Source organism: Mobula hypostoma, chromosome 1 (assembly GCF_963921235.1).
Source record: "Mobula hypostoma chromosome 1, sMobHyp1.1, whole genome shotgun sequence".
Taxonomy (NCBI): Eukaryota; Metazoa; Chordata; class Chondrichthyes; order Myliobatiformes; family Myliobatidae; genus Mobula; species Mobula hypostoma.
The window spans coordinates 88,659,448-88,686,601 of NC_086097.1; the positions used below are offsets into that span (position 1 = coordinate 88,659,448).

The 27,154-nt window shown below is 41.9% G+C and overlaps 1 protein-coding gene across 1 annotated transcript in view; it reads left to right on the forward strand.

Annotated features, from left to right (window-relative positions):
* LOC134348657 (regulator of G-protein signaling 6-like) overlaps window positions 1-27,154 on the forward strand; it is a 185,171-nt gene that overhangs the window by 85,210 nt on the left and 72,807 nt on the right. Inside the window, exons 2-4 of the mRNA XM_063052410.1 lie at window positions 14,552-14,602; window positions 20,349-20,455; window positions 22,855-22,906. Coding sequence (XP_062908480.1) covers window positions 14,552-14,602; window positions 20,349-20,455; window positions 22,855-22,906 — 210 coding nt within the window. The remainder of the gene's footprint in view (window positions 1-14,551; window positions 14,603-20,348; window positions 20,456-22,854; window positions 22,907-27,154) is intronic.

Consider the following 27,154-nt stretch of genomic DNA (forward strand, 5'->3'; position numbering starts at 1 on the left):
CTGGGAACCGAGCAACGTGCCTTCCCAGGCAGCTCCGACAGAGCAAGCATACCCAGGCTCCCTGACCCAGGGGACACAGTGGTGCGCATCACCCGCCTCCCTCGCGATTCGCACTCGGTGACCCAAGATGCCAAAGCAAGAGGAGGACCACTGGACCTCAGCAATTCACGCCTCAAGGTCCACCCTGAAGCTCTCCAGATACCATGGTACCAGTCACCTGGAGCCTTAGCTAGTGCAAGTCAAACTTGCCGCATGGCACAACGGGTGGAGCCCCAATGAGACGGCGGTGCACTTTGCCTTGGCACTGGAGGGGTTGCCCTGTGGGCCCTCCTCGACCTAATGCCAGCCGAACAGCATGACTACAGGCCCTCATAGCGGCGCTGGAGTGGCATTTCGAGCAGAGGCCTTTGGAGGAAGTAACGAGGGAAGAACTGGATAGTATGGGAGAAAGCTTGGGGATGTTCGCAGCAGATGGCCACCACTGTGCTCGGCATGGCCACCACTGTGCTCGGCATGGCTACCCTCAGTTCCCTCCCGAGACCCAGGAAGAGCTTGCCCTCCACGCCTTTGTAAAGGCGCTGATGCCGGAGTGTGTTTGGCAGCATGTTCACCTGATATCACCATCATCGCTGGCCAAGGTAGAGACAGCAGAAGCAACTTTATCCCCCAACCCCCAAGGCATTCTAGCATTGCCCCGCATGCCACAAACCCGTGTTTGTGTCACTGAGGCAGAGGAGGGAACTGACAAGGTGGAGCTCATGAGACAGGCCCGACCAGCACCGCACTGATCCCGCCACAGGCCACAGAACGATCCCTGCTACAGACCATGTGCTGGACTTGCCCCGCACCAGTGCCATATCACAGCACAGCCATCGGGCAACGCCAAGTGGGCAGCGCCGCCTGAGACCTCCAGCAGAAATCCTCCCTTGTCGCTTCCCTGGGTTGTCTGTTTGGGTGAAAGACAAGGCTTATACGTGGACTGCATGGTGGAGGGCATCAGATGCCGTGAGTTGGTTGGCATGAGATCAACCATCACTATCATCCATCTGAGTATCCTCCCCAATACAGACCAGCCATCTTCGCCTAGGTGGGCAACGAAGCCAGTCTAGCTGCTATGGTCTCCGGCGACTGTGGTGCTGAGAAGAAAGAGGTGGATTGCATCACAGTGGGGAGAAACACAGTGGAGTACGAGGTGTGGCTAGCTGACATCCGAGAGTGCTGCATCATTGGCCTGGACCTGCTGTTCTGCAGGGGAGGCCATGTAGATGTGCCAGGGGTAACACTCTACCTCCGCGCTGAAGCTGTGGCTCTCTGGCAAGGCAGCTTCAGGAAGCAGACCAGGCAGGTGCAGCAACAACCACCAGCAGCTTCACAGTGGCCCGCAGCAGTGCAGCACACCCGTAGCAATCCAATGCAAGGCAGCGGACCCAGGGCAAGTGATGGTGGCAGCTGGTGGCAAGGTAGACCTCCCCACCATTGACCACCAGTGGCTGCGCTGAGAGCAGGTGAGTGATCCCATGCGGGCCTGGCTGAGCGTGGGTGGCAGCCAGAGTGGGCAAAGTTCTCTGCCCTAGATCGGGAGACCAAAACCCTATACTCTTAGTGGAGACCAGGTTGCTATTCTGCCAGAGGCAGTTGTCCGATGGCGATGGACATCTCCTGCAGCTGATGGTTCGCCAGGTGCTCCGCGTACGGTGCTGTGGTCGGTGCATGGGCTGGTGGGGCCAGCCATTTTGGGGTTGCAAAGATGCTGGGCAAGCTGTGTGAACGCTTCCACTGGCATGGCTACAGGAAGGATGCGGGGCTGCTTGTGCACTGCTGTGACACTTGCACGTCCCAGAAGGGTCTAGGTCACCAGTGCAGCAGTACATGATGGGGGCCCCAGTATGGGTCCAGTGCCCCTTCCGGAAGAAGGGAATATCCCCCAAGCTGGGAAGCTGCTGGAAGGGGTCAGGAGAAATGTTTGACCGCATCTCCAATGTTGTACGTTTCTTGCCTCACCAACAGAGCCTGGGAGGTTGGGGGGGGGGCTGGTTTGCAGAAAACCCCCAGCGTCTCAGGCAGCAGCGTCAACCACCACTAGGACTTTTGGACTTCGTTATGGACTCTGGGGTTGCTGAGGACGGCTGACCCCTCAGGTGGGGGCAGTGTGGTTGACAGCCAGCTCCCCGCAATTCTAATGACCAGTCCTGTTTATCATTCTCGTGCTAAAATGCTTTTGTGGGATTATGGTGGGAAGTTCAAATTCATCTATTGTTGCATTTTAGCTTGGGTTATACAGTTATTCGCATGTGTTTTTGTGGGTCACGCTGACTGTAACCGAGGTGTGTGATCATCACCTCCCTAGTCTGTATGTGACTGAGTGGGTCCACTCAACCTGGGCCATAGCACCCAGTCTGTTTTTGTGTTTATCACAATAAAAACAGTTATTGAGTTTAACGGGCATACTCATGTGCCATCATGGACCGAATACTCACCACAGTATTATCTAGACTATAGGCCATAAGACATGGGAGCAGAATTAGGCCATCTGGCCCATCGAGTCTGCTCCAGCATTCAATCGTGGCTGATCCTTTTTTTTTCTATCTCCTCCTCAACCCCAGTTCCCGGACACCTCCCCGTAACCTTTGATGCCATGTCCAATCAAGAACCTATGAATCTCTGCCTTAAATACACCCAACAACCTGGCCTCCACAGCTGTATGTTGTAACAAATTCCACAAATTTACCACTCTTTAGCTAAAGAAATTTCTCTGCATCTCTGTCTTGAAAGGGCACCCCTCTGTCCTGAGCCTGTGCCCTCTTGTCCTAGACTCCCCCACCATAGGAAGCATCCTTTCCATGTCTACTCTGTCTAGGCCTTTCAACATTTGAAAGGTTTCAATGAGATCCACCCCCTCATCCTTCTGAATTCCACTTTGTACAGACCCAGAGCCATCAAACATTTCTCATATGATAACCCTTTTATTCAAGGACTCATCCTAGTGAACCTCCTCTGCATTCTCTCCAATGCCTGCACATCTTTTCTTAGATGAGGGGCCCAAAACTGTTCACAATACTCAAGGTGAGGCCTCACCAGTGCCTTATAAAGCCTCAGCATCACATCCTTGCTCTTGTGTTCTAGACCCCTTGAAATGAATGCCAACATGGCATTTGTCTTCCTCACCACTGACTGAAACTACAAGTTAACCTTCAGGGTGTTCTGCGCAAGGACTCCCAAGTCCCTCTATATCTCAGATTCCTGGATTTTCTTCCTGTTTAGAAAATAGTCCGCACGTTTATTTCTACTACCAAAGTGCATGACCATGCATTTTCTAACATTGTATTTCATTTGCCACTTTCTTGCCCATTCTCCTAATCTGGCTAAGTCCTTCTGCATCCTTCCTGCTTCCTCAACACTACCTGCCCCCCACTAACCTTTGTATCATCTGCAAACTTGGCAAGAAAGCTATCTATTCCATCATCTAAATCATTTATATACAGCATAAAAAGAAGTGGTCCCAACAAAGAACAACACTAGTCACTGGCAACCAACCAGAAAAGGATCCTTTTATTCCCACTCACTGCCTCCTAACAATCAGCCAATGCTGTAACCATCTTAGTATTTTTCCTGTAATACCATGGGCTCTCAACTTGGTAAGCAGCCTCATGTGTGACACCTTGTCAAAGGCCTTCTGAAAGTTCAAATATACAACATCGACGGCATCCTCTTTATCTATCCTACTTGTAATCTCCTCAAAGTATTCCAACAGGTTTGTCAGGCAGGATTTTCCCTGAAGGAAAAACCATGCTGACTTTGTACTATCTTGTCCGGTGTCACCAAGTACTCCATCACCTCATTCTTAACAATTGACTCCAACATCTTCCCAACCACTGAGGTCAGGCTGTCTGGTGTATAATTTCCTTTCTGCTGCCTTCCTCCTTTCTTAAAGAGTGAAGTAACATTTTCAATTTTTTTTTCCCTCTGATTCGGTTGACTTATGTACCTTTAAGTCTTTCAGCTTTTTGAGCATCTTCTCACTTGTAACAGTAACTACACACACTTCTCTTCCTTCACACACTACAACATCAGGCATACTGCTAGGGTCTTCCACAGTGAAGACTGACGCAAAATACTCATTTAATTCATCAGCCATCTCCTTGCCCCCCATTATTATTTCTCCTGCTTCATTTTCTAACGGTCCTATATCCACTTTGATATTATTTGCTAGCTTGCTTTCATATTTCATCTTTTCCCTACATCTGGAAGTAGTAGATTGCTTCCAGGAATTAACGGAAGCCATTCCATTTTTACTGATTAAGAAGCATTGTCAAGAATTACTGCTATGCAATCAAATTAAAAATAAATACACTTCTTTTGAAAATGAGATAGCAAATCGAGGCCTGGAAAGATATAGGTTCATGTGGATCCATGGGGTTAACAGTACAGATATTCAAAGCCAAGTTAAGTTTATTGTCATATGCACAAGTAAATGTATGAAGGAGTGCAATGAAGTGCAGCATCAGAGTGACGAAAAGGTCAGCATTAGGAAAGGTGGGCCAAATAGTCTATATCTGTGCTCTATGATTCCATGAAACTTATTGAAACTAGCAGATTGGGTCAAGTACTGTAAGGTTGAAATAATGCACTTGGACATCGAAGAATAAAACAAAAACTTCCAGTAAAGTGAAGGACAAAATGAGAAAGTTGTTATGATTAAAACTGAACCTACTCCATGCTGGTTGAATCATAAAGCCATAGAAAAGAACAGCACAGAAACAGGCCCCTTGGCCATTCTAGTCCATGCTGAACCATTTAATCTGAGATAAAGTGGTAGAATAACTGGCACATATACATGTTGGGTAAAAACCAGCTGTCCCGTCAAAACCTGGTTACAAGAGTGAATATGAAATTCAGTAGGGCTAAGTAGTCTGCTGCTATGTACCAGTTAAGGAGCAACAAGGAAAGAGGTCAGAAAATTATGACACGGGGAGATCTGAAGCATAGGGAGCAATAGTAGACAAAATCGTTCCAGTACATGAAATGGCCTTGCGGGAAATTGAGTCCTATTGCTTTAAGTTTTATTTATCCTATATGATAAATCAAAAATAAAATAAATTCTGTCAATATTTTTGGTGACTATTTGCCTTTATTGACAGTGTTTTGGTTAATAGAGCTCATATCTCTGAGTCAGAGGTTTGTAGGTTCTGGTCCCACTCCAGAAACTTGAGTTCAAAGTTTTGGCTTGAGAACCCAGAGAATATTGGAGTTTCTGTTATTTGGATGAGATGTTAAACCGAAGCACTTCCATTGTCCTGAGTGAATGGTCTTAAGTCTCAAGGTGTTGTTTTGAGGAAGAGCAGGGGATGTACCCTGTGTCCTGACCAATATTTATTACCAAACTAGAACATCAGATTATAATCACATTTAGAGTTTGAAGGATGTTGCTGTGTGCAACTTGAATGTTGTGTTTCCTATAACAGCTACTGCACTAAAATATTGTTTCATTGGTTATGAAAAGCTTGAAAATATACCAAAAGGGATGAGAAAGATGCCATATCAATGCAGTGTTATTCTCTCTTTAATAGTTACTGGAAGTGAAGCCCCAAAAGTAATCTTATTCCAGACTATTTATTTTAAGACAATATTACCAGTAAGAACAAGAAACTATAATCTAATCCTGTAATTTTTTGGGATAAGACCATAAGACATAGGAGCAGAATTAAGCCATTCGGCCCATCAAGCCTGTTCCACCATTCAAAGGTTCAATTTAATGTCAGAGAAATGTATACAATATACATCCCGAAATGATTTTTCATGGCTGATTGATTATTCCTCTCAATCTGATTCTCTTGCCTTCATTCTGTAACATTTTGGTGCTGTTACTAATCAAGAACTTATCAAACTCTGCTTTAAATATACCCAATGATTTGGCCTCCACAGCCATCTGTGGCAATGTATCGTAAAGTTGCAAATCTGTGTAGAAAATTGGACTGGCCTAGATTTAGTGGGCCACTCTATGACTGAATTTAGCTTTTCTTCTCAACTTGCAGGGTGAATTCTATCATAATAGGATCACTGCCATCTATGGGTTCCTTTACTGTAAGCTTCCTAATCAAATCTGGTTCATTACACAACACCCAATCCAGAATAGCTGATCCCCTCATGGGCTGATCTAAAAAGCCATCTCTTGGATACTCTACAAATTTCTTCTCATGGGATCCAAAATCAGCCACAACCTGATTTTCCCAATCTACCTGCATATCGGAATGCTCCGTGACAATCGTAACATTGCCCTTTTGACATGCCTTTTCTATCTCCTGTTGTGGTTTGTAGTCCGCATCCTGCTTACTGTTTGGATGCCTATATATAACTCCCATAAGCCCTTTATGCCCTTGTAGCTTTTTAACTCTACCCACAATAATTCTAAATCTTCCAATCCTATGTCACTTCTTTCTAAAGATCAGACTTCATTTTTTTTACCAACAGAGCCACACCACACCACCCTTCCCCTTTAGAATGTCATGGGCCCAATCCGAGACATCCCTGATCCTGCCCCTGGGAGGTAACGTACCATCTGTGTGTCTCTATTGCATCCACAGGATCTCGTGTCTACTGTAACTCTGGAAAATCCATATCACTACTAGTCCTTTTCTCTCTAACCCCCCCTCCACCTTCCTTTCTGAGCTACAGTGCTGGAAGTGGGCATTTCAGGAATTTCTCCAGGGGTTCCTCTGTGCTTCTCATGGCTGTCTCCATCAAATTAAGATTCTGCACGGCATCCTAGTCAACACATACGATATAATTCGGAGTGGCCACGCGCGCTGCATTGCACCGCCATCTTCTCCTCCCTCCCTCTTATTGAGGGGAACAGCTCTTATTATTGAGGGGACTTATTACTATTATTTATTACTATTATTACTTTATTATTATTACTTATTATTTATTATTACCTTATTATTACTTATTACTATAAATAAGATATTATTATCTTATTACTATTATTGAGGGGAACAGCCATAGGGGTCGTCTATAACGGCTGCTCATTACTTTTCCCTCTCCTGACAGTCACTCAGGTACCTGCCTTCTGCAACTTAGGGGTGACTACATCCCTGCAGGTGGGAGATCAGCAAAGGCTGATGCATATTTGGAATGAGCTGCCAGAAACAGTGGATGAGGTGGGCACATTAGCAATGTAACGCGTTGTAAGGATTCACTGCTAATGTAATGGCTTCTCTGTAATGTTTCACTGCAAAGGCTAATGAAATAGCTTCTCTGTAATGTTTCACTGCTGAGGTAATGGTTTCTCTGTAGCAGCAATGTTTGGGTTATGGCTGGAGATAACAGGACTGTGGTTATGCATGTTAGCCAATCAGGAGATTGTTGCTCTGTCTTGTGAACCTGGAAGGAGACTTTTCACAGGCTTTTGCTGGGGAGAGATGAGGAGAGAAGATGCGAATGGAGAGAATTGGTAGACCGCCAGACGGGGTGGACTTGGAGTGAGGGTCCGAAGGGCAGCAACGATCAGCGGAGGTCGATGGTGGACAGTCGACTTATCAGTGAGCTCCAACTTTGCGCAACAGACTGCTTAATAAGATTAGGCACTTCTCTTTCTTCTTTTTCGTTTCTTTACTAACCATATAGTCAAAGTAAGAATTATAAAGCTTAATCGTTTAATTGCATATTATGTACTTTTAGTTATTTCGGGGTACTGATTTGTAACAGGGGACACATCGCGCAGCATCCACCCAAACGAGATTTCTTAAGTTTGGCCGGGCCGGAGGTTATCACTCCCTATATTAAGCCACTAGCCGAAGCGAGAGCTACAGCAACATCTAAACACTATCTAGCTACGTACATGGTCGGAGAGGTTTAGAGGATGATGGGCCAAAAGCAGGCAGATGGGATTAACTCACTGGGCAACACAGTCAGCCTAGATGGGTTGGGCCAGAGAGTCTATTTACTTGTTATTCGATCCTATGACAAGTAAATCCAGTAAGAAATTCAAGAGAACCTCTTCTACCTGGAGAATAGTTGGGATATGATTCACTAATCCATAGATTGGACAGAGACAATACATTGAGCAATAAGAAGAAAGGAGGAGGGATTGCAGTGTTTGTGAATGAAAGATGGTGTAATTCCGGACATGCTACTGTAAATGAACGTTTATGTAGCTGGACATTGAGCTTTTAGCTATTGGGATACAACCATATTATTTGCCTCAGGAATTCTCAATTGCTATTTTAGTTGTTAACATTCAGCCTCGGCTGATGTGAATGTAATGTGCGTTGCTATTCTTCTGACCATCGCTAGAATACAAACTCAATATCCCAATGCTTTTGTGCCTGTTATTAGGGCTTTTAATCATGTTTCTCTCAAGGCAACGGTATTAACTTTTCATCAATATGTCAGCTGCCCTACACGGGACAATAGAACACTGGACCTTCTGTATGGAAATGTGAAAGATGCATACACTGCCACTGCCCTTCCCCTATTTGGCAGATCTGATCACAACCCGGTCCTGCCAGCACCCAGGTACGTGCCTCTAGTCCAGCGGCAGCCTGTGTCAACAAGGATTGTAAGGAGGTGGACTCCGGATGTTCATGAGGCACTGTAGGAATGCTTTGAGAGGACAGACTGGAATGTGTTATGTGAGCCACACAGGAGGACATTAACAAAATGACTGTATCATAGACTATATCAAATTCTGTAGGAACACCATCTTGCCAGCTTCCCCAACAGGCTCTACCTGAAAGAAATTTTGAATATGAGGAAGAAAGCCTTCAGGCCTGGAGACAGATAAGTACTGAGGTGAGTTCAGAGTGAACTGAGGGTAAAGTTGAGGGAGTGCAAAGAATCCTACAAGAGGAAGCTGGAGTACAAGCTCCAGCAGAATAGCAGAAGGGACATGTGGTCGGGCATGAAGCTTCAAGGTTGGGGAAAGGAAGATCGAGGGCTGCCTGCAGAGGGCCAGCGAATTGGACTTGTTTTTCAACAGGTTCAGCATGAGACCTCCTGCTGTCCCCCTCCCCCACTTGCTCAACCTGACACCCTCCCTGTCCCCGACGCCTTCTCCCTCCACCCCTCCCTCCCCTCTGGTGAGTGCTCGTGTTCCAAACCCCGCAACTCTGGAGTATCTTGCCTCCATGGGGATGACCACCCTCCCCTGCCCGACAGTGACTGCAGGTCAAGTTAAGAGACAGCTGGAGAGACTACATCGAGGCAAGGCTACTGGACCAGACGGTATCAGCCCTAGGGTACTGAACGCCTATGTAAGCCAGCTGTTGGGTATTTTGTAGCAGCTTTACACTCTGACTCTGAGTCAGGAAAAGATACCAGTGCTATGGAAGACTTCCTGCTTGGTTCCTGTACCCATGAAGGTGACTCCATCTGGACTTAATGACTACAGACCAATTGCCCTCAGTCTCATGTGATGAAGGTGCTGGAGAGGCTGGTCCCGACATACCTTAGACCGCAGGTGAGATCTTCATTGGATCCTCTACAGTTTGCCTACCAACCTCATGTGGGAGTGGATGATGCCGTCATCTCCCTGTTGCAGAGAGCTCACTCACACCTGGATGATGCTGGTGACATTGCGAGAATCACATTTTTTTAATTTCTCTAGTGCCTTCAATACAATCCAGCCACTTCTTCTGAGCAAGAAGCTGCAAAGGATGGGCGTAGACAAATCCACTATCTCCTGGATTACTGACTACCTGACAGATAGACCCCAAGTTCTCTGATGACTCTGTGGTGGTTGGGTATATCAGAGATGGGCAGGAGTCAGTGTACAGAGGACTGGTGGACAAGTTTGTGGAGTGGTGCAGGAGGAATCACCTGCTCTTGAATGTGGCCAAAACCCGGGAGATGGAGATTGATTTTAAGAGGAAGAGGACTGTAATGAATTCTGTGTACATTCTGGGAGAAGACGTTGTGATGGTGGAGGAGTATAAATACTTGGGTGTTCAACTCGACAACAGACTTGACTGGAAAACCAACACCAAGGCTGTTTACAAGAAGGGGATGAGCAGACTCTATTTTCTAAGGAAGCTGAGACCCTTCAACGTGTGCAACAGGATGTTGAAGATCTTTTACCTGTCTGTTGTAGCGAGTGCTGTCTTCTTTGAGGCTTTATTTGGGGGAGCAGCATCGGTGCTGGTGATGAAAAAAGACGAAATAAGCTCATCAAAAAGGCTGGATCCATCCTTGGCTACAACCTGGACTCTTGAGTTAGTGGTGGAGAGGAGGTCGCTAAACTAACTGCTATCCATTGTGGACAATCCGGCACATCCTCTCCATGACCTACTGAATAAGCAGCAGAACACCCTTTCAAACAGACTCATTCAGCTCTGCTGTCACAAAGATCATTACAGGAAGTCTTTCCTACCAAATACAATAAGCATATACAACAGTTCATCCCTGTCCAACAGGCAAACACACATCTTAGTACAATAGTCTCTGTTTTATTATTTTGTACATTATTATTGCACATTGGTAAATTATTGTGTATATTATTATTCTGTACTTTATTATTTATTATTATTGCTAATTGTGTTTATTAATGTTGCTGTTGTAACGAAATAATTTCCCACTCAGGATCAATAAAGTACTTAATATTATTATTAAAACATGTGTATAATGTGGACATTTCAGCTCCTGATTGCCCATGCTAAAGTTGCTTAGTGTATATTAAGGCAGCAGAGTGACGCAGCCAGAAGAGCTGCTGCTTCAGAGCTCCAGTGTACTGGGTTCAGTTCTTACCTCTGGTGTTGTCGTTGAGAAGTTCGCAGAGTCTTCCCCAGGCAGTGCTGGTTTCCTGTGGGTATTCTTGTTTACTCCCACGTCTGGTAGGTCAGAGGATTAGTTCACCAGTGCAAATTGTTGCAGCTGTGCAGGCGATTGGTCAAAAGTTGGGTGAGTTACTGGGCATGAGTGGAGAACAGGAAATTGAATCATCAGGTGCTTACTTGAAGAGTCTATTTCAGTGCCAAGTATGAACCTCTGACTCCATGTGTAGAAGTAAGCCTCTTGTCCCTTGTGTAACTGGGGCGTATATCTGAGTCAGGCTCCAGTACCCAGCATTATCACCATGATATTAAAACATCTGATTGTTCTTCTACATTTAATACAAGCATTAATAGTGCATGGTGTTTAAATGTCATTAAAACATTTAATTATTTCCTCTCCATTGGTCCACATAGTACTGAAATAAATCATGCTGTTCAGAAAATTGGGAGCATTAACACATAACTAAACTTTATGTCGAGACACAGAATTTGAATCTGGTATTGACAAGTAATGAATTTGATGAATCAATCAACTGATTCCCAGCAGTATGCAAACTAGATGACATTTGGAAATATTTTATTTGTTCAAAATTGAGGTGTTAGAAATGCAACCATGTTGCAAGTGTTGTGAGTAATAATCGTAAGTTCAGGTTAGTGATTGCTGTGGTGAAGTACTGGAATAATGATTGGGAGTGGTTGATGGTGGGTGAGGGAGACAGAGTGTGTTGCTCCACCCAACATCCATCCATTGTAAATGTTTAAGTTAAGTCTATTTCTGGGAGCTCAATGGCTGGTTTGACCTGTGATGCTATCAGTCCGATCTAACGTAATGAACATGAGTTGGAGAGTGAGTGTGTATATTCTGGGTTAAAAGGATAACAATGCTAAATGCACTGATGTTTTTTATTGCAGTTATCACTTTCAGTGTATCCACATTCTGTTTATAGAGAAGAATACTGGACAGTTGTATGGGGTGAGAACAATTGTGGGGATATATATAGGAAGGGAGAGGGAGAGTGAAAGGGAGTGAATGAATTGAAACAGGGCCCCTGGCTACCAGGTCTATGCTGCACCAATTTAGAATAGTGCAAGAAATCTTGGATTTCTTGGAAATGGGTCCATTTCTCTTGAAGACGGCAAATTATTTTAATTCAATTGCTTACCTAATTCACTCTTTAAAGTCCTGACTAACTGCCATCACCAGCCTTTTCAGGCAGTAAACTCCACTGGGAGTTACAGTATGCAATGACCCAGATTTCATTAGGGAGCTTAAGGTAAAGGAACCCTTAGGAGCAAGTGATGGAATTCACCCTGCAGTTTGAGAGGGAAAAGCTAGGATAATTTTTTTCACTGAGAAAACAAAAGATTCAGTCACAGAGTTCACTTAAAACAGATGATGATGGATCTCTAGATAACAGAGAAATAAAAAGAAAAGGAACTAAGAAAGGAAGATGGCCTGAAGTAGGTGATCGAATATGATGTTAATGTATGGCAGTATAGGGCACATTACCTATTCCCACTTCCAGTTCTTATGCCCTTGTGTTCTTGGTTGCTTCATTTAGTGCATATAAAATTGAGAGGCCCAAAGGGGGAAGCAGAAAGGACTTATTCATTCTGCCATTAAAGTCAGTAACCACAGGACACACTTTTCAGGATTAAGGGTTAAGTTGGCATGCTTTCCTTAAAGGAAAATCTTTCCAGACAAATAATATGGAACTCCTTGTGGAAATAACAAGCAGGATAGACAAAGGTGAATCAGTGGATATTGTGTACTTGAATTTTCAGAAGGCTTTTGACACGGTGCCACACATGAAGCTGCTTTACAAGGTACTAGGTACTAAAGTCCAAGGTACTAGCATGGATAGAACATTGGCAGACTGGCAGGTGGCAAAGCATGGGAATAAAGGGGGTCTTTTCCGATTGGCTGCCAGTGACTAGTTGTATTCCACAGTGGTCTGTATTAGGACCACTTCTTTTCATATGTCAATGATCTGGATGATAGAATTGAAGGTTTTATGGTCAGGTTTGTGGACAATAAAAAGATAGATGGAAGGGCAGGTAGTATTAAGGAAGCAGGGAGTCTGCAGAAGGGCTTGAACAGATTAGGGGAATGGGCAATGAAGTGGCAGGTGGAATACAGTGTAAGGAAATGTATGGTCATGCACTTCGGTAGAAGGAATAAAAAGGTAGACTGTTTTCAAAATGGGGAGAACATTAAGAAATCAGAGGTGCAAAGGGAATTGGGAGTCCTCATGCAGGATTCGCTAAAGATTAAATTGCAGGTTGAGTCAGTGGCCAATGTAATATTAGCATTTATTTTGAGAGGATTAGAATGTAAAAGCAAGGATGTAGTGTTGAGACTTTATAAGGCATTAGTCAGACTGTAATTGGAGTATTGTGAGCAGTTTTGGACTTGCTGGCATTAGAGAGGGTGCAGAGGAGTTTGCAACAATGATTCCAGGAATGAAAGGGCTAACATATGAGAAGTATTTGATGGCTCTGGGCCTGTATTCACTGGAGTTTAGTAGAATAAAGTGAGGGGGAGGATCTCATTGAAACCGATCAAATATTGGAGGGCCTAGAGTCGATGTGGAGAGGATGTTTCTGAATGGGGAGTCTAGGACCAGAGGACACAGCCTCAGAATAGAAGAAGTCCCTTTGGAACAGAGATGAGGAGGGTTTTCTTTAGCCAGTGAGTAGTGAATCTGTGCGACTCATTGCCACAGACGTCTGTGAAGGCCAAGTCATTGGGTATATTTAAAGCAAAAATTGATAAATTCTTGATTAGTAAGGGCTTCAGATGTTATGGGGAGAAGGTAAGAAAATAAAGTTGAGAGGAACAATAAATCAGCCATGGTGGAATGCTGGAGCAGAGTTGATGGGCTGAATGGCCTAATTCTGTCCTGTGTCTTACGGTCTATGGTTTTATATCATCACTGCCCTCTGCAGTGCATTGGATCAACATCCTAATCATGCTCTTGTCAGTGCAATATCCTTCAGGGAACAAAACCTAATTCCAAAACTTGTTGCTTGTATGTGACCACAGTCCTATAGCACCCTCAGGAAGGGAAACAGAGTTTGTGGTCCCCATAACCACAAACATTCAGTTCTGTTTGAACATCTGTACTCTATAAGGATAGCTTTTCACAAATTGGGAGTTTTCCAATGCAATCTGGTGGCAGATTGATGGTGTGGGCAAGCGGGAGATCCTTAATCTGAATCCTGGTTTTCTGCTATTGACCTTCATTATAAGTTCAAAGTTCTATGTTCAAAGTAAATTTATTATCAGAGTATTTATATGTTACTGTATACTACATAGAAAAACTACAGCACAATACAGGCCCTTCGACTCACAATGCTGTGCCCAACATGTGCTTACCTTGAGATTCATTTTCTTGCCGGCGTTGACTGGAATAAAAAGAAATACAATAGAATTCAAGAAAAACTATACATCAAACAATCAAGATTGACAAACAGCCAGTGTGCAAAAGAAGACATACTGTGTAAAGACAAAAAATAATACTGAGAACACAAGTTGTAAAGAGTCCTTGAAAATGAGACTGTAGGGTATAAAATCAGTTCGGAGACTGAGGTTATCCATGTCGGTTCAGGAGCCTGTTAGCTGTTCCTGGATTGCTGTTGTGGGACCTCTGAAACTTTGTCTATTCTTAGCCTCATTGTAAAATATAATTTCTTTCAAAACTCACAGAGGGACCTGATAATGACAATGCACTTGCCTTGGGATCCCAGTGCAACAATTCACTTCCAACACCTTTACATTTTAGGTGCAGATATCGTACAGTGGTTGATGAAGAGCTTGAGCATTGAAGACCCAGGTAAGGAAGTTTAATTATGCAACATGTAAAGACAAAGATCTGAATTCACAATTATTGGTTACCTTGCAAAGTACTTTTACCAAGCAAATTAAATATGTGACTTGCCACTGCCTCAGATATGATCGAAGAGTACAGGCTTGAATGGTTTTATAAAGAGGAGCTGGGTCAGCCAAATGGATCATAGACAGATTTCTTTGAAAATGTCACTTAACAACAAAGGGGCTTTTAAAAAAACTTGCAGCAATAAGGTGTGAGAGATCCTATTTCAATAAAAAAAATAATAATGAGAAGTTTGATCGTGAAGCTCTCACTATTAATGCAATAGCTGCTTAAGATACTAAAGATATTTAAAGGGAGATCAAGTTTTGAGCAGCTGAAGTATTTGAAAGATCAGTGAATTGAAAGCTATTGACCTGCAGAACAAGAACAGAAAATGAACACATCACCTGTGGAAAGAGAAATAATGTTAACGTTTCAGGCTGAAGATCTGAGCAAGCCCTAACCTCTTTGTTTTTGTTACTACAACAAATTGTTGGAATCACTGAGCATCAGGTAGCACAAGCGGAAAGAGAAACAGAATTAAAATTTCAGTCAAAGTTCCTTCGTCAGAATTCCTTCTCTTCAGCCGTGCTCAATGGAACAGTGTCCTTTGTATGTTAAAACTGGTCAGAATTGAGAAGCCTCACAGTGCCAGAGACCTGGGCTCAATCCTAACCTCAGGTGCTGCTTATACGGAGCTTTCACGTTCTTCTATATACCACATGGGCTTCCCTCAGGTGCTCCGGTCCCCCCCCCCCCACCCACACCACCACCACTACCACAACCAAATATCATGCAGGTTGGTAGTCTAGCCGGCCATTGTAAGGTACCTCTAGGTGAATAGCAGAACCTTAGTGGAGAATGTGGAGAGGACAAAAGAAAATGGGATTAATATAGAATTGGTGTGCATAAATTGTTGGCATGGACTTTAGTGAGCTGAGAAGCCTGTTTTCGTGTTGTTTTTCTATCACTCAATGATGGCTAGAATGTTACAGTAATGCTTTGGAAGTGCTGAGTGATACCAGAGGTTGAAGGGTTCAGTTGAATGCGAATCAGAAAATACATCCTTGGGCATAAAATGCTTTGAGAAAGTTGAAAGGTAAATGCAAGTCTTATTTATTGTATACACTGACTGTGAGTGAACTTCTGTGAGTTCTGATATTTGAGGGATGTCCTAATCAAGATGTTTAAAATGATAAAGGTGTTTGATGCATTGGAAGTCTTTCCTTTCATGCAAGAGCTCAGAACAAAAGAGTAAATATTAAAATTACAGCCAGCTCATTTAAGAGTGAAATGAGTAGGGTTTTTTTCCCTTTTTAAAAGAGTGATGTAAAATGGGATCTCTTATTTAAAATCTTGGATCAATTAAAGATATTGAAAGTAAGACAGATAGACTTTACATAGTAAGGGTATGGAGAGATGGGAAGCGAAGATGGGTTAATTGGAGCTGATTTGTAGGTCAACCATGATCCAGCTAAATGATGTAACCCTCTTGGGGCTGAATGGTTGCTTCTTGTTCATATGTGTTTGCAGTTTCCATCATTTCAGAAATGCCATTAAAGAGATTAAAGTCAACATCCTCTTCCCATGCTCCATGTAAATACAAAGAACAACTTACATAGCTGCAAATATGCTGGGTGTTTGAAAAGGTCCGGGATGCATGATACTGCAGAGTACTTACAACACAGGAGATGTTCTATGCCATTGCTATTGCTCTACGCAAGCCTCCTGCCTGCATTCCATTTAACATCACCAACGTACCCTTCTATACCTTTTTATCTTCATATACTGTACAGTCTCCCACATTAACCTTTCAACCAGTGAAACAGTTACTCTAAACAACCTATTAATTTGCTTAACAATGGCAGCTGATTGTGGCTTACAGGAAGATACTTTATTAATTCCGAAGGAAATTACAGTGTCACAGTGGCATTACAGATGTAACTATTAGGAGAGAAGTAGAAAGAATAAAAATAAGCTACTACAAACAGTCTAACAGGAGGGGTCTATAGGTTGACTCATTATAGAGCCTAATGGCCGAGGGTAAACAAGACCTCACATAGCGCTCTTTGGAGCGGCACAGTTGTCATAGTATCCATCCAAATGGGAAAAAAAATCTTTCTGCTTACCCATCAATCTCTCTGATAATTATAAATGGATCTATTAAGTCATCTTCAATCTTTAATTTCCCACAAATTGTTAAAAAAAAATTGATAGCCTGTTTGCAGTTTGCATTGATGGCTATACTATTTTCATTCTGTATTGAATTTGTAAATCTGGCCTTCAACACAATTCCTTCACTTTTGGGATTTGTTTTCAAATGAATTTGGAATAAAATATTGATGTACTTGGCAGCTAGCTGTATGAGATCTATGTAGAAGGATGTAGGGTCTCTGCATTCAGACACCCAGTTACGGGGCCTGGATGAAATTACTTCACTGATTTTAACTGGGCACCAAATGAACAATGTCATGTAGTGACTGCACAGGTGTGTGATATGAGAATGCTGTGGAACATTAGAATGTGCCTTTCTGAAACTGCCACTGCATCTTTCAGCTGAGGCAGACATAACTTAGCACCCTACTATGTTTTATCTGGTTGAGTTACGCTTGGTCGTGGGAACTTAGTACAGGGTGCTGAAATGAAAATCATTCCATTTTCTTCCACTGACATCCCTCAAGATAATGAGTTCAAAACTCATACATAATACAAATAGACAAAGGAGATGGGAGCTGAAGGGTTTCCATCCTTAAGCAATGTTTTTATTGGCAGGTCAACTGCTGGGAATGTTTTGGAACTGGTTGCTAACAGGGAGTCTGGAAACAGTACTTTACCAGGTTTTCAAAGCATCACTGAGAGACCAGACTTGAGAAATGTTATTATCATATACTTTGATATTTTGATGATGTTCGACAAGGTTTCAAATTTTTAAAAAATGGAAAATTGAGCAGATGTGGATGCCTTAGAAATGTATTTTTGCTGAATAAGGAAGTGATGACAAGGTCCTGCATGGGAGGTTAGTTAGGAAAATTCAGTCGCTAGGTATACATGGAGAGGTGGTAAATTGGATTAGACATTGGGTCAATGGAAGAAGCCAGAGAGTGGTGGTAGAGAATTGCTTCTCTGAGTGGAGGCCTGTGACTAGTGGTGTGCCACAGGGATCAGTGCTGGGTCCATTGTTATTTGTCATCTACATCAATGATCTGGATAATAATGTAGTAAATTGGATCAGCAAGTTTGCTGATGATACAAAGATTGGAGGTGTAGTAGACAGTGAGGAAGGTTTTCAGAGCCTTGGACCAGCTGGAAAAATGGGCTAAAAAATGGCAGATGGAGTTTAATACTGACAAGTGTGAGGTATTGCACGTTGGAAGGACAAACCAACGTAGAACATACAGGGTTAATGGTAAGGCACTGAGGAGTGCAGTGGAACAGAGGGATCTGGGAATACAGATACAAAATTCCCTAAAAGTGGCGTCACAGGTAGATAGGGTCGTAAAGCGAGTTTTTGGTACATTGGCCTTTATTAATCAAAGTTTTGAGTATAAGAGCTGGAATGTTATGATGAGGTTGTATAAGGCATTGGTGAGGCCGAATCTGGAGTATTGTGTTCAGTTTTGGTCACCAAATTACAGGAAGGATATAAATAAGGTGAAAGAGTGCAGAGAAGGTTTACAAGGATGTTGCCGGGACTTGAGAAACTCAGTTCCAGAGAAAGGTTGAATAGGTTGGGACTTTATTCCCTGGAGCATAGAAGAATGAGGGGAGATTTGATAGAGGTATATAAAATTATGATGGGTATAGATAGAGTGAATGCAAGCAGGCTTTTTCCACTGAGGCAAGGGGAGAAAAAAACCAGAGGATATGGGTTTAGGGTGAGGGGGGAAAAGTTTAAAGGGAACATTAGCGGGGGCTTCTTCACACAGAGAGTGGTGGGAGTATGGAATGAGCTGCCAGACGAGGTGGTAAATGCGGGTTCTTTTTTAACATTTAAGAATAAATTGGACAGATACATGGATGGGAGGTGTATGGAGGGATATGGTCCATGTGCAGGTCAGTGGGACTAGGCAGAAAATGGTTCGGCACAGCCAAGAAGAGCCAAAAGGCCTGTTTCTGTGCTGTAGTTTCCATGGTTTCTATGGTTGCAAAACAGTTTTTTAATCAGAACTGGGAGGCAACAGACAACCATCAACAAGTGGCAGTCTTTCATGAGTCAGGCTTCTAATACTTGCACCTTATAGTGCATTGTCATCTGCTTCGTCATGGTGGTACGTGTGATGAATTGGCCGTTTCACTTACTGATTTACAGTGAAGATTTTACTTAGACCTTGATACACACAGTAGCTCTAAAAGCCAAATTGGTTCCATCCTTTGGAAGTTGTCATCAGGGGAAGGTGATGGGGTGAAGGGAGTGGGGAAGATCTTTAAGTTAGTGATTTGTTTGAAAAATATTTCGTTTTTTATGTGTTCATTATATTATATCTCCCAGACATACATTTAGATGGACACAGAATGTTGTAGATACTGACAATATAACATGGCCAGCACCCATGATACACCAGACATCCTCAGAAGTGAAAGTAAATATGGGAGCTTAGGTATATATATATACACACACACATATATATAGAGGTCGGGTATCTAAGACTCTTGCACAGTACTGTGTTTGTTAACATGGGACGGAGAGCAGGTTTGTAAATCTGGTGGGAACAAAGGATGTTGTGAGGGTGAGGGTGGAGCGAAGCAGAAGTGGTCTGGGATGGGTGGCAGAGAAGGAGTGCCGTGAGCATGGGGTGGCACGGGTGCAGGCACAACCAGTCCTGAGACACTAGGTGAGGTCATTTGATTCCAAATAATTAGTTTATTAATCATTGCAAGATGCCTCTCTGGTGCTTCCCACTTCTTCCCCTCTCCCTTTCCATTTTCCCAACCATGATCCCTCTCTCCCTGCCCACTCAGTCTGCAATAGAGACCCATATCAGAATCAGGTTTATCATTACTCACATATGTCATGAATTTCTTTGTGTGACAGCAGTACAGTGCAATGCATAAAATTACTACAGTACTGTGCAAAAGTCTTAGGCACCCTAGTTTTTAAATATATGTGCTTAAGACTTTTGCACAGTACTGTATCCACACATTTCTGGATAAAATCAGGCAAAGAAATATGTTGTTTATGGGAAAATAAAAGTAAAAGTAAAAAAGTTAGGCAAAGGACATGCCTGGCCAGTCTCCTAGTCATATGCTGTGACAGACATAATCCAGAGTGTCCAACAGGGAAGAGTGCAGTGGGAGTGACATCATTTTATGTACCCCTGACCTGGAACTCGTATTGACAGACAAAGATAACTCGTGTCCAATGGTGGTGGATGCGCATCCAAACCAAAGATGTTCATTATCTGATTCCTATAAAAATTGTATAGTTTCAATCACATAAAACTGAAATAAACAGTGTCATGCAGTTTACTTTCTAGTCATATATTTTCATGTAAAGTATCAATCTGAAAACCAGCAGAAACTATGGAATTGTATTGATGATGGGCAATAGCCAAAATGTATCTTGTTGAATAAGTATGTATTGCAGTGGGTTATGATGATTAAAAGGGCCATGGAGTGCAGAAGAAAACTCAGGAGGAAGACTGCATTAATGGAATTAGTGCCAGTAGCAATGGGATTCAAGATATATTTCCTGTTTCCTTGTTCACAGGTGAAGCAATACATTTAGGGAGCCTCATTGCAGCTCAAGGATACCTCTTTCCCATCTCTGATCACGTTCTGACACTGAAAGATGATGGGACATTTTACAGGTTTCAGGTGAGCAATTGTGCCTCTTTCTTCGGAATCAGAGATCTTCCTGCCTCAGGTACTTCACGTGGGCCAACTCATTTTTCAGTATTTATTTACTGTGACACCAAATTTCAGCAACTACTTAATGTTCTTCCACCTTAACTTGGGGAAGAAATCACCAAGACAGCAGAGAAGTGGCTTATCCAATATCTGCTCTATCCTCTTCAATCTGTCCTTGTCCAGTTTGGAGGCAAGTCTCAGAGTTTCCTTTCCATTGGCTTCACAGTTATTGGGAGGAGCAGTTTTAGCCCCTATCCCTGGTGAGATTCAGTCAATCAAATTCAAAGCTAGGATCATATCTGAAACCTCGAAGAATGAATGGATTCTGAAACTTTTGAAAACTGATTGCCTATAGGTTCTCACACTAACTTTTGTGTGTGGGAACTTAAGATGTAGAATGAGTAAAAGACCTATCAGCTCCTCATGCCTGCTAAAGCATTCAGTAAGATCTGACCTTTCAGTGCAGCTTCACTTGACAGCACCAACCCCGTGTTGCTTAATTCATTTCGGTGTCTAAAAATCTTTTGGTCCTTTAGAGAAATTAACATCTAGAATAAAAAGAAAAGAAAATAGGAAAATTGGACAACATCCATAGAGAAAGAAAAAGAACAATTTATAAGAACTTGGTTCCTTTTCTCACTTTGACTGACAGCACTTCCTTTTCGGTGAAGTCCTCTTTCATAAAATGGCAATAGGGTGAGAGCTGTGGGAAAGGTATTAGGTTGGAGCTGGGGTTAGGATGTGGATCATGACAACATGGACCTTGGAAAGGACATTGGCTCAGCACTCATTTGGTCTGAGTGCACACTGGTGCTAACACCGGGACATCATGGCATTTTCCAGGATTTATGCACCTGAAGCTATTAATGAAAAGAAAGGGCTGCGAACAGTAGACCATTGCAAACTCTGTATGCTAAAGGTGAAAAAAACATTTCCCTTCCCTCCAGATGATTGGATTACAGTTATTCTAAGCAGTGACTGGAATCATTGAACCAAGACATCAAAGTAAAAAAAAAAATCACCATAAAATATGCATTTAACAGAAATTGTATTCATCAGCGCCTCAGATTTACACAATGAATATTGATCTGAGACGTTGCATTGCAGTAAATTCTCTTTGCTCTTTAGTAGTATGTGGAAAACATGAAGTGCAGTTCCTTAAGATTTGCACTGAAATTTCACACGTGGTGCTAGATTTCATGGAGTTATGGACTAACGCACAAGAGATTTTGAAAATGCTGGAAATCCAGAACAACATGCTCAAAATATTGAAGGAACTCAGCAGGTCAGACAGCAGCTATGGAAATGAATAAATAGTCAACATGTTAGATTCTGCTGTTTTTGATCCAAGGTTCTTTTGGAAATCAGGAAAGAGACATAAACCTTGTTGCTTCAAGACCGCTTTATTAAGTGCTACCAGAACAAAGGAAACTGGAAATTGGCAGTAATAGAGCCCGAGGCTAGTAAGCAAGGGAGAGAAGAAAAAAATATAGTGGAACTGCATGGTCAGATCTTTTTATACCCCATAGATGAGAAATATTCCATTCAGATTCACAGTTAAGAGTCAACCAGTCAAATAGCTCCCATTCAAAAAATGCAGTACCAAGAGAAGCTTCCAGAATCATACAAAAGTCATCACTAGTGGACACACTGAACAGTTGCATATACATACTGTGGCTACTAGGAGACATACTAAACAATTATATGTATCTAAGTAGCTATACAAAATGCAAGTGGGTAATTAATTGTTAAAGAAAGAAACAATTAAGCAATCTAATCCAACAGATGTTGCAGGCCAAGACCCTTCATCAGGACTGGGAAGAAAGGGGGAAGATGCAGGAATAAGAAACTGAGGGAAGATAAGGGGATGCAAGTTAGAAGGTAATAGTTGAAACCAGGTGGGTGGGGTGGGGGTGAAGTAAGAAGCTGGGACGTGATAGGTGGGAAAGATAAAGGGCTGGAGAAAAAGGAATTTGATAGGAGAGGACAGTGGATCATGGGAGAAAGGAGGGGCACCAGGGGAAGTGATAGGCAGGTGAGGAGAAGAGATGAAGTGCAGAGTGGGGAATAGAGGAGGGAAGGGGGGAGGGGGAAAATTACCAGAAATTGGAGAAAATGATGTTCATGCTGTTGCTGGTTGGCAGTTTAAACCTTTAGTTTCAGTTTGGACGATGGAAATTGACTTGGAACATTGTGTTCACTGTGAATAGTGAGGTTAGGTCAATGGTCATCTAAAACAACAATAAACTGAAGTTATTTTCAAGTATTCTTTAAACTTGATTCCATCAACAAACATGTAACTAGGCTCTCTTGATCTCCTAGGTATTGTTGACTTCAGAGCAGTAACAAATAAATTTTCATTATAGGCTCCATATTTTTGGCCATCAAACTGCTGGGAGCCAGAAAACACAGATTATGGTAAGTGTATATTTCATGCCTTTTATAATAAACACTGAGCCCTGTAGGGAGCATCAAGGCAAAGTAAAATGAAATGAAGGTCAATAACCTTTCATCACTTCATCACATAGGTTGGTAGGAAGCGGTGTTGCCGGTTTCGTGCAAGTTGGGAGGAAAATGGGATTTGTTGGAGAATTACAAGGGAAAGTCTGTTTGGAGCAGCACCATGGGGCAGTTTATCATAAACACAGATTTTGCGGATGCTGGAAATCCTGAGCAACATGCACAAAATGCTGGAGGAACTCAGCAAGTCATGTAGTATCTATGGAGGGGAATAAACAATAGACTTTGCTAGCTTGTACTTCTTCCCCCTTCCCCCCACCCACCACCTTTTTATTCTGACCTCTGCCTCCATTCTTCCTAGTCATGATGAAGGGTCTCAGTCCTGAAAGTCAACTGTGTACTCCCCTTTCGCGTGTGTTGACCTTGGCATGACTGATTGAGGTGCTGCCACATAGCTCCCAAGATTAGGTTCAATACTGACCTCTCTGGTGGTCTGTGTGAGATAGACACTTTTTTGTGACTCCCTGTGTTTCTGCCGGGTGCATTGGTTTGCTCCCATATCCTAAAGTTACCACTGTAAGTTACCTCTGGTGTGAAGTTGTGGGGTAGAATTGGGCCAGGGGATATAGGATTAATGGGCATGTGGAAAGTTACGTGAAAGATTAAAGTTCAAAATTCAAAGTAAATTTATTATCGGAGTACATATATGTCACCATATACAACCACAGTTTCATTTTATTGTGGTAATACTCAATAAATCCATGAAAGGGTAATAACCAAAACAGAATCAATGAAAGACAACAGCAATGAGAGGAGAAAAAATTTGGTTCAGGTAGAATTAGTATAAAAATTGCCATTTGATGGTTGGGACATATTTGGATGAAAGAGTCTTTTTCCTTGCAACATCTCTCTGTGAGTGAATTTTTTTGTTAAGCATTCTGCTAAATAATGATGAGGATATAGGAGTTGAGGAGCTGAATATTTCTATTTTTGTGCAGGCAGTTTCAGTGCCAAGCTCTTCCAACCCAATCAGAGATTCATTTAATATCAATTATAATTTCTTTCACATTAATATGATGCATTAGTGCCAAGCAGCTTTCTTTAATTTTTACATTTAAATATTGTAGTGTAAGTTCTGCTCTTGGCCTAGGTCCAAGTCACTACAAAACAAACAACTTTCTTTTCTTAATTGTCTCACTCTAGAGTTAGATTGAGTCCTAGCTTAACATTGCCACAGATGAACAGTGCAAATGAAACCCAAAATATCTATTTTTATCCACCAATCATATGGCAAAAACTCAAGGACCAAGATTATTTCTAACTATTTAAAAAAGATCTCTCAATTACCTTATAAAGTATCTTGTAAGTTAAAAATGGCAAAATCCTTCCTTATATTCATTTGCAGGCCTTGAGACCATGTTACACCCCAAAATTTGAAAGGCCATTCTGGCTGATACAAATAGAGCCAACACACAATACTTTAGTTATCTGTTAATAGTCCATGTAGAGAGCATTTACTGCACTACTCTTTTTATTTTGAGAGTCCATGAAACAAGATCAAAATCTTTTATAGATGGAGAAAACACAGGAAGATTTTGAATACGAATAACATCCCTCAATACAATATTGTGCATTCAGAACTTTGAGCTTTGTGTCTACATTCTCCAAAGACATTTCTTATGTGGTTAAATAGCCCAAAGAGGCCACTTGCTCAGGATAATGAAGCCAATAAATGTCAAGTATTACAGTGTCTGCACAATAATCATCAAGATTTAAGAAAATTAAATAGAGAGCATTACTATTCATCCAGTTTTGATCGAACACGTATGACGACAAGGTGGCGTGGTGCCACAATTAAACCGTTTCAACAACGTCTCTCGTGGCCCAGCACAAAAACTATCAAATCAATCAAGCATCATTTTACCCCAAACTAGTTATCTGCAAAAGATTCTTTACCAAGCTAACGGAATAAATTGAAATTGCTCATTTTCAGTAATAAGCTTTTGACTGTGTTAGTGAAAATATGTGAAGTTTTGACTCTAAGCTTTAAGCTTCGTTAATTTTTCTCTTGAAGGAAATGCATCAACTTTTTAAAAACATGACAAATTAATCTATTTTGATAGTTTTCAATTGTCATTCAATTCAACAACTGCCAACAAAGTGTAAAAGTACATACTGCATACCTAAATAATAATTTCTAACCCTAATATCATCCTTTATCAGGTTTAACATTGCCAACCTTTAAAACTGACACAATGCATTCACAAGATGGAAATATACATGAAGTACCCATGTGCAGAGGAATTTATGAAAGTGCAACTAACCAAGTACACCACTCATTTATTATCAAATAGCTACAAATCAATACAGCAATTCTGCTCACAGCTATGTAGCCCATTCTTCAAAAGAGGAAAAAACTAACAGGATGAAACATTTGACAAACAGAGTTGCCACGCCACCTCCAGAAGAGACAGACTAAACTTGCACTTATTTTTCTGAGCCACTTATTCTTCAATTAAAGACTAGAAACTCTATTGTTATCTCTTATTTTGAGATGGTGACCCTAGGTTCAGGGCATCCCAGAACATTATTTCTTCATATGGTCTTTCAAACCCAGCTCACATTTTGTATAACTCAACTCTCGTTGATCTAAGAGAATATAGGTCAGTGTTTCCCAACCTTTTTTAGCCCAATGCTCCCCTAAAGCACTTTCATACTTGCCAATGCCCCTAAAGCACCTCCATACTTACCAATGCCCCTAAAGCACCTCTATACTTGCCAATGCCCCAAAGCGCCTCCATACTTGCCAGTGCCCCTAAAGCACCTCCATACTTACCAATGCCCCTAAAGCACCTCCATACTTATCAATGCCCCTAAAGCACCTCCATACTTGCCAATGCTCCCCTAAAGCACCTCCATACTTGCCAAGGCCCCTCTTCGGCACAACATACTTTCCAGCACCCCCATAATGTAAAAACACATCTGCCGTATGCTAACATGAGCAAGATGATTCTGATTTAAATTTTTATTTGTCTTTATACCTAGCTTACGCAGTACCTGTGCACTGTACAGTAGCTTCAATATCAATTTGACCCTTGAACTTGATGGTTCTTAGCAAGAGTTAAAGTATCTGGTTCAAGTTGTGACAGGCTAACATTTTTGAAAAACATTTTTGTTTCTTCATCATGCTGAATCTCGATAATTTCTTGGAAGCTCACTTCCTGTTCCTCGACCTTGCAAAGAAATGAGTTAATTACCCCATCCAGAATTTCAAGATTGTTCAAAGCCTAGAATCAATTCTGAAGATGCTTCTTCAGTGACTGCAGGTGTAAGCAGTACTCTTGCAAATCACTGTCTCTGAAAGAGTGTGCCATACCTTCCATGCAGGGAAACTGTGAGAACATTCTTTTCTCAATGTTTTGCTTCAAATTTTCCAATAAAACAGGACACTGCACTTTTTGCCTGACTCAATTAAAATTCTCACCCCGCAGTTTCATATTTAGAAAGTTCATTTTGTCATACAGATCAGCTAGATATGCCCCATCTCCACGTAGAAGTCAATCTTGTTTTTCAAGAATTGTCAACTTCGAGCAAAAATTTAACCACAGTGTCAAAAAGATCAAAGAAGTGTTTGAAGCAGCAGCTGTTTGGCAGCTAATGCACTTCAGCATGAAGATGCAAGCATTCAAACTCTACTTCGTTATCTTGGCATAACTGGTGAAATATTCTGCTATTTAATGGATAAGCTTTAATTTTGTTAGCAGATATTACAAGAGTCATGCCTGAAAAAAGTCACTAGCTGAGGTTTTTGGCTGAGAGATGTTGATGGTGAATTACACAATAGATTGCAAACAAACTTGGAATTTCTTTTTTCATAAAATGCCAGCATGTTGACCTGTCATATATGCCGCTCCATCTTCTGCACAAGAAATCATATTCCTAATTGGAATACTTTTATCCTCAATATATATTTTGAGATCATCTTAGATTGATTCTCTTTTGCTATTTGTTTTTAACTTTTTACAAAAGAGAATCTCTTCATACACTTATCCATTTTTGATGAACTGCACATATTCCATTAGCATTGCTTCGTTGTCTTGTACAATTGACTCATCCATTTGTATCTCAAATTCTGTTTTTTGTAGCTCTGTGCATAGTTGATACTCAATGTCTTCATTCATTTCGTCAATACGATGAGCTACAAAG